Source organism: Perognathus longimembris, chromosome 2 (genome assembly GCF_023159225.1).
Source record: "Perognathus longimembris pacificus isolate PPM17 chromosome 2, ASM2315922v1, whole genome shotgun sequence".
In the NCBI taxonomy this organism is placed as follows: domain Eukaryota; kingdom Metazoa; phylum Chordata; class Mammalia; order Rodentia; family Heteromyidae; genus Perognathus; species Perognathus longimembris.
Genome location: NC_063162.1, coordinates 124,366,647 through 124,375,442, shown reverse-complemented (window position 1 = coordinate 124,375,442; position 8,796 = coordinate 124,366,647). Strand labels below are relative to the sequence as shown.

The window sequence follows — 8,796 nt, the reverse complement described above, 5'->3', positions numbered from 1 at the left end:
AGAAACTGATATTGATACCTTAAAGTCCTCTATATGGATCAGATATGTAATTAAACAAAAATAAATAAATTTAAATCTACAAATGACCAAACTTAAACTCTACGAACAGAAATTCATAATACATATCTATCTAAAAGTTTCAAATCCTCATTCAAGTTTCCAAGAGCAGCTTTTAAATCACAATTTGCCAGACGGCTTATCTACAAAAATTTTAGCTCTAAATACATCTCAGCATGTCTAAATTGGCGTTAGGGAAAAGGCATTATCAAATGTACAAGAAATATCCTAATTGAAAATGCAGTGTCTCAAAAGTGGGTAATTTTGCCCAAAAAATGGTCAAACAGAAATTTCATAAGTTTTTTTTTTTAATTTAAGAGAAATCAAACTAAGACCATTTGGGGCATGATTCACTCTCTTATGCTATTTGCATTTTCTATCTGGTATGTTTTTAATTTTACAAATTTCATGCTGTCTGTTTCCATGGTTACCAGCTCTTAATCATAATGAGCACCTGGTCTATACAGAAGAATTAGTATTTTCTTGTGAACTGTGCATATTAAATTGCTAATAACCTCCCTTCTTTTTGCAATGACTGCTTTAGGCTCATGACCTCTAGCAAAGAATTTCAAAGAGTCTCTGTCTTTTTGTATCTTGCATATTGTGCAGATTTCAAGGATTTTGTTATAAATTAAAACTTGCTAATACATTGAAATCTCTGCTTTTGACATACAAGTGTACATCTGAGTTTGAGTTAAATATACTTTAACATAAAAAAACATACCTTTTCACAGATTTTGGGGTGAAACTTAAAAATTTGGTGAACATTACAATCATTCATTCTCCAAACTAGGGTCTGAGTACAGACAACCCTTCCCAAGAAAACTTAAGAACACTTTACTTAAATGAAAACCAAAATGCTGTTTGCTCCTGTGGACATTTTATACAATAATAGCATATGCATAGTCAAGAAAAATACATAGACATTTTGTCAGTTTTCCTGGATTCACAACATGATTGTATAACTGACTAGTTATCTGGACATTGGAAAAATTACTTACAAATTACCTAACTATGACTCAGTTTTCTCATCCGTAATAAGATACTATTTTCTTTCATGGGCATATATATATATATATATATAAAATATACAGGGGACCAATCACTATTTTAAGAATTTATTAAGTATATCTGTTAATCAGTCTTATCCCTGCTGTGGTTTTAACATGGTTTATGTTTCATTTATATAAAGCTTGATCTCCAGGGTGATGATTTGGTGTGGGGGAGGGTGGGAGATGAACCTTTGGGAGGTGCAGCCTACTTGTAGTTTTGGATCATTAGAAGTATGTTCTCCAAAGGCAAAATGGAACGTCTGCCCCAAACCCCCACCTCTGTCTCATTCTCTTCTCTCCCTCTCTCTTTCTCGCTCCTGCTCCCTCCCCGCCCCTCCAGCTTCCTGTGTTTGGTACTGTAAGCTCTTCCACAATCGCCATGCTCTGTTCTAAGGTGACACACCCAGAGAGGTAATGTCCTCATCGAAACTGAGTGGATGTCAGCACTAAACCTCTGAATATCCAAAAGCCAAATAAACCTTTTTTCTTTATAAAGTTAGCTGTCTCTAGTATTTCATTTTAGTGACTAAACACTGATTGATACAGCCTATGTAATATAAAAATATTTTACTAAGAAAATCTTTTGTCCATAGTAAATAGTTACTAAGAAAATCATTTTTTCAATTGTAAATACATGCTTATTTTCTCTTGTGATAAATTAAAGGATTTGTTTTTAAATTCCTTGTGTAGAACTTAATAAACATTACTTAATCAGTTACCCCCATACTGATTATACTAAAACATCATACTTGGCACCTCATTTAATCTGCATTAACACATTCCTGGGAGGATTTGCTACAGATGAGGAAACTCAAGCTTTATGAAGTTAGATCATTTCATCTCACCCTATTTAGCACTGCTATAATCAAGAAGACAAAAATTTAAAAATACTGTCAATGATTCAGAGAAAGGGAAACTCTGATAGCCTTTCAATGAGAATCTAAATTAGTATAGCCATTAAGGAGAAACAATACGGAAGTTCCTCAAAAAAAAAAAAAAAAGAAAATATACTATTATACAATCCAGAAATCCCAATACTGGCACATAATCAAAAGATACAAAACCTTTATATCAAATATATATATATATATATATGTGTGTGTGTGTGTATATATGTACTTCTGGGTATATTCAAGTACTGTGTATAACAGTCAGGATATGAAATCAATTGAGGTGTATCTTGATAGAATAAAGAAAAAATGTATTCATATGTAATGAAATATCTGCTCACAAAAATAAAGCAATCTTGTCATTTGTGGCATCATCAATGTACTGGAAGACATCATTTTAAGCAAAATAAGCAAAGCAAAGAAAGAAAAATACTACATATGTTCACTCATTTACAGAAGCTTAAAAAATCTTGATCTCAAAAGGTAGATAGTATGACAGTAAGATAGTAGTTTCTACATGATACACAGGGAATAAGGCAGGGAAACAAAGAAAGGTAGGATAACCATCACCAAATACTTATATATAGCAGGTAATATTCTAATGGTTCTAATAGCCTATAAAAATTTATTATTAAACATTTGAAACTAACTTGAAGAGAAGAATCTCAAGGTTCCCAACACAGAAATTCTAAGTGTTTGGGGGGGACCCCACTGTTTTGATGCACATTTTATTCATGCATTTGATAAGTATGTACAACCAGTATGTGTCATTAATTTTTTTAACTACAATAAAATAAGAAATTGATGATTTGTAGGAATTCACAAAGTTAATACATGAAAGAGGTGAATTTGGGGTCAAAAAAGTGCATTTTAGAAAGTTTCTGTTCTTAATCAATCTGTGACAATGAATAAAATGCTATATGAGAGATAATTTCTCCACTTTTCAAAACTTACTTGTTCCATACAGGCACTTCGACAAATTTTCAGAAACACAGCAATAGAAATAGGATTTGAATCTTTCATAGTTATAGTTGGAGTTCCTCTATGTCCCTTGATAATATGGGTTTATATGTGTAATTGATTCATACATAATTTAGACCCATAAGTTAGATCCTCCCCAAGTGATTCAGAAAAACATGTCAAAAATAACTTTGGCATTCTCCCATGCTCCTCTGTAAAATACTAGCACAAGATATTTTATTTATTTATTTATCCATCTGTCTATCTATCTATCTATCTATCTATCTATCTATCTATCTATCTATCTATCCAGTCCTGGGGCTTGGACTCGGCTTGAGCACTGTTCCTGGCTTCTTTTTGCTCAAGGCTAGCACTCTACCACTTGAGCCGCAGCACCACTTCCGGCTTTTTTTTTTTCCTGTTTATGTGGTGCTGAGGAATCGAACCCAGGGCTTCGTGCATACTAGGCAAGCACTCTACTGCTAAGCCACATTCCCAGCTCCACAAGAGATATTTAGCTTTACTGGGCTGGGTTTTCCTTCCTTCTTTCCTTCCTTCCTTCCTTCCTTCCTTCCTTCCTTCCTTCCTTCCTTCCTTCCTTCCTTCCTTTTTTCTTTCCTTTCCATCTTTCTATCTTCCTGCCTGCCTGTCTTCTTTCCTTCTTTCTTCCCAGCAACTGAAGAACTCTGGAAAATGGAGCTTATCCTACTCTGCTACTCTAATAATTACATAGACTAACATAATGTTCTATTCTGTTATAGGTGGGGAAATGGGAAATGCTGACTAGTAGCTGGTTAGTTGTTTTTTGTTTATTGTGAAACTCCATTAAAATGTTTCCACTCACTTAGCCTGGCTCAATTGCTAATGAGGAAGTTTGGGTTTTATGAATTTTCTGACACCCACTAGTCACTGCAAGCCCTGATGTCAGGCTATCCCGCCTCCTCTGATTGATCCCAGAGGTGCCTTCCTTCAGGGGCCTGCAATGAGTCACTTCTTAGGGTTATGAAATGAGCAGAAGTACTTTTCCTTTGTTCGCTGAAGCTGTTTCTTGGTAACAGTTGATTGGGAAATTTGCTCTTTATTAACCACTCAGTTAAGGCACTAAAGCAGTACTCTTTGCCTCTGAGTATCTTTGATTACTAGTAATCATTATTTTAGTGAAATAGGGCATTAGCTTAGGATTTCTTGACTTGAAAATCTAAATTCTGGTCTGGAAATATGACCTAGTGGCAAGAGTGCTTGTATGCATGAAGCCCTGGGTTTGATTCCCAAGTACCACATATATAGAAAATGGCCAGAAAGTGGCACTGTAGTTCAAGTGGCAGAGTGCTAACCTTGAACAAAAGGAAGCCAGGGACAGTGCTCAGGCCCCGAGTCCAAGGGCCAGGACTGGCAAAAAAAAAAAATCTAAATTCTGGATTTTATCACCCTAAATATAGTAATTCCAGTGGTCTCAGTCAATATATTTGTTGTCAAGATCAAGCACAGTGCCCTAAAAGGGCAGAGCAAAGTATATTACTGTATATTATACATACATACACACACACACACACATCTTATATAAATAATGTTAAGGAAAATATAAGTGAGACTAAATTTTCAATGAAGACACAATATAACCTCACTTTAAAATCCTCCTGATTTAGTACTCAAGCAGATTTTCTTACTTGTTTGGTAGTTTGTGCTATGAATAGTGACTAAATATTAACCAAATTTGGGCATTATGCTAACCTCACTCACTCATTCATAAAACATCTAGTCTGATACTAAACTCATTAATCATTCCCAAACTATCTACTAAATACCTTTCTTGCTAGGCACTGTTCTAATTTTTAAGAACCAAGTAATGAACAAACCAGAGACATGTCTTGCTCCTCATGGAATTTTCATCTCAATGTATTTGCTTGCTTCCTAAATACATAAACAAATATATACATAATACTTGTATCCTAGCTACCTACCTAGGTAGGAGGTAGAGATGGAAGAATCCCAGCTCTGGAAAAAAAATGTTCTGGAGACTCTGTCTCACTCAATGGCTGGTCATGGTGGTGCATACCTTTATTCAATTTAGGGGGAAACAGTAGCATGTTCCTGTCATCCCCACCATCATGAGGAAGCACAAGTAGGAGGATACCAATCCAGGCTACCTCAGGCATAGGAGACCCTACCTGCCTTGAAAATAACCCAATGGGAAAAAGGTCAGAAGGTGTTACTGAAGTGTACAGCACATGCAAATGTGAAGCCTTGAGTTCAATTCTCAGAATAGCCAAAAAAAAAAAGTTACACAACCAAATGTAATTGGAGACAGATATAATTAGCAAGAACATTTTAAAGTAATTAAGTTTACAGAAGCAAAGCTGACAGGTACCCTCAATTTGCCAGACAGATGAGGTTTATTTATCACATCTTGGACTCTTGTAAAATCTTGTTGGCACACTTTTCCAATCAAATAATTATTATTAGCTTGTGTTACTAAGCACCTGCTAGGTATGTTTTAGGAACCAGGATTATAATTTTTTCTAGTCAGTGTAGAGAGACAGATATGTGTAAGAGAAAAGATCTAACAATACCAAAACACATGCTGAGTATGACAGAGTTCCTCTACTGTCTGCAGGACTTCCAGATGTTGCAGGAGACTTCACTTCTATCCTTTCACCAGGAATAATTTAAGATGGAAGAGAGCCAAATTATTGTCAAGTCAGTGAATAGGAAAGTATTCCAAAGATCAGATCAGTAGAAAGATTTTATCATTATTAAACTTGAAGAGAACTTTTCACAACAGGTTAAGACTTAGGTGTGCAAATAATTCATTCATATCTTAATGGTACTAATTTGACATCCTCCTGGGGACATATGCCAGTAGGGGGATGTCTCACAAAACACAATTGGGAATTAATCGTTGAAACACATTCTTGGGGGGAAAATACAACTTGGAATTCTTTAACCTGAATCACAAAAAGATCTGCTTAAATTTCTCAAACCTTGTTTTGCACCACAAATGATTCTCACATTTTTTCAAAATGCCCTATTTATTGTGGCTTATTTTCCCCACTGCTTAAAACAACAACCACAAGCTAGGTGCTGGAGGTTCATACTCATGCCTGTAAGCCTATATACTCAGGATCTTAGGATCACCTTGGAAGCTAGCCCTGGTAAGCCCAGTCCCAGAGACTTATCTCCAATTAACCACTTAACAGCCCCAGCCCAGAGGAAGAGCTGTAACTCCAGTGGTGAGCAAAAGAATTGAGTAAAAAATCAGGAACAGTGCCTAGGCTCTATACAAGCCCAGGGACAAGCACAAAACAATAACAACAACAACACACACATACACACACACACACCCCACAAAAGTTATGAGGCACATTTAGAGCATGTAAGGAGAATTTTCCTGAATCAGAAATGTTGGGAGCCTCTAGTTTAAAAGCATCCCAAACAGACAGCTCCCAAAACTAAAACAAAAACTACTTTCTACGTCCAGAAACGATGAAGAGGGTAGCACACATCTGCTGCTATTTCTTATTTTTACAACAAATACACTCAATCTATTTTTTGGATAAAGAGTTAATTTCCACATAACAGAAGGTAGAGGTGCTCAGATTAACCCTAGGCAGCTCATTTCTGACGACCTCACCCGGAGCACGCGAAGGCTCTGCCCACTGCCAGTGAGTGACAGCGGAGTGCGCGGTGCGTCACGGGAGTTGTCGGCTGCGGGGATTGTGGGAAATGTAGTCTGGAGACTCCGCCCTCCCCGCCATTCCTGTAATGGCTGCTTCCTGAATGGTAATGTACGGCCGCCGATCGTCCGGGTGTATTTATAAAACTAGACAAATTTGCACCTTGCTGGGCCAAAGAATGGGTTCTTTTTTCTCTTCGTCTTTAGATAAAGTTTGGGATATGAACATGTGCCCCGATTAGTTTTATTTGGGCCTTTTCTGTGTGGGAGAACTTAAACTTTAAATCTAGTTCCCACTTCTTGGGCAAACTGTTGTCTCTACTTGTTACCAGTTCTACAAGTTCCTCTCCCGCATTTTCTAAATATTTTTGCTTGTTTGTTTTTTACTCTTAATAGACGGTGTCACGTGTAACCTCTTAGCCTCACCATCCGGAACTCCAGAGAGGAACTATTTCAGATAGAACTTTATTCCATTTCTTTGGTAAGTCTTACTAATTCCTCACACTGTCACAGAGTTGTTTTATGTTGTGTGACTTTGGCCAGATTTGGCAGCAATCCCCATCCCAAGAGAATGCCACTTTTATTCAGTAAGATATTTTAAGTTTGTGAGTGACTTGTCTATTTTTTGTTTGTTTCTAATGATGTACTACTGTTGCTCCATTTCTGCCTGGTAGCTGCCTGTAGTTTTGGCGTTACAGTGGAAGAATTAAGTGGTTTGGGGTATTGTCATGAGATTAGCCTCAACTTTCAAGTGTACCCAATACTTCCCACAGTTGGTTGTTTTTGTTTTTCATGTGTAAAAGGACGAGGTGGATCTGAAATGAATCAGAAACTCTAGTGAGTCAAAAGAGTAGTGGATGTTTGGTTATGTATAGGTTCTTGTCATTTGGTAAGATAAGAATCTTTAATAGTTTCTTTTGTTTTCATGCTTGATTTCTAGGAGCCCTCAGACAAGCTCAAGATCCCAACATCATGACCTCCATTTCTGCACAGATGCTGGTAGTCCTCATTTCACTGCTTTTGGTTTTGCCTGCTGTGGAAGCAGTAGAAGCTGGAGATGCCATTGCTCTCTTGTTAGGTGTAGTTCTCAGCATTACAGGCATTTGTGCTTGCTTAGGGGTTTATGCAAGAAAGAGAAATGGACAGATATGATTTTTGCAAGGCTCCTCAGAAGTCAGTCTTCATCCTGACACCCTCAAAACCTTTACTGAACATTGATCTCCAAAGTTCCTAGCAAACCTAAATAGGATGATTTCACACTTGTAGTCCTTTCCCATAAAGTGGGAACACAGATTTGTTAGATGTGGGGGAAAAAATTATAACAAATAATGCTTGAAAAATACAGCCTATAATTTGTATTTGCTGTTTAGAAAGATCAAAGAAGAAAGATGGCTTAAGTTTGTATAAGTAATATTTCCTAAGCATTCTCAAAGCAGATGAAGTTGAAAGAATGAAGCTTTGTTCCAGAATCCAGCAAGTTACCATGGTTCAGTTACAGTCACTGCCTCCTGAATTGTTGAGGAACTCTTTACTCCATGTTTGTATTAGATTGTTTTTTGTTTTATCTGTTAAAGTTAATATTTTACTTACATATTGAATAGCCAGAAATTGAAACTTTTAAGTCTCTGGGATGGGGAAGGGGAAATTAAAAACAAATGTATTCAATCTATCTGTTACTAAAATGGATAAGAGATTTAATGTAAAAAACAAAAAATACAAAAAAAATCTATATTAATATCTCAATGATGAGAAGTATTCTATTAAATATAAGCCCATTATGTTATAAGTTAGTGTGGTGTCCCTTTCTGTTTATCTTGGATGCTTATGTGTTTGCATAGAATTTTATAGAAGCCGAGTAGAGAACAGCATGTTAATTCTCCTTAACTGATCATCAGCTTGAATCCATCATCAAATAGGAGGGGCCACTAGTAGAAAATCCACAGACAAAGAAGGAAAATGTAATGGCCTGAGTTGATTTGCATTTCAGCTAAGTGAGGTATGTTTCCTGTGACTTCACAACATGAAGGACCCTCAAACCAACAATATTACTTGCGGGGCTGTTAAAAATACCCATTATTATACCCCACTCACATAATAGAAACAGAGACTATCTGAAGAGCCTTAAAGAATTTGTATGTCATTGTAGGTTAATGAATAGTGTTCT

General features: G+C 36.4%; 1 protein-coding gene across 1 annotated transcript; it reads left to right on the top strand.

Annotated features, from left to right (window-relative positions):
* The first annotated feature begins 7,013 nt into the window (after positions 1-7,013).
* On the top strand, positions 7,014-8,422 carry Smim30 (small integral membrane protein 30). The gene is made up of 2 exons (XM_048340094.1): positions 7,014-7,113; positions 7,573-8,422. Exon 2 carries the CDS (start codon positions 7,605-7,607, stop codon positions 7,782-7,784), a length of 180 nt encoding a protein of 59 aa, XP_048196051.1. The 5' UTR covers positions 7,014-7,113; positions 7,573-7,604; the 3' UTR covers positions 7,785-8,422.
* Positions 8,423-8,796: the final 374 nt, after the last annotated feature.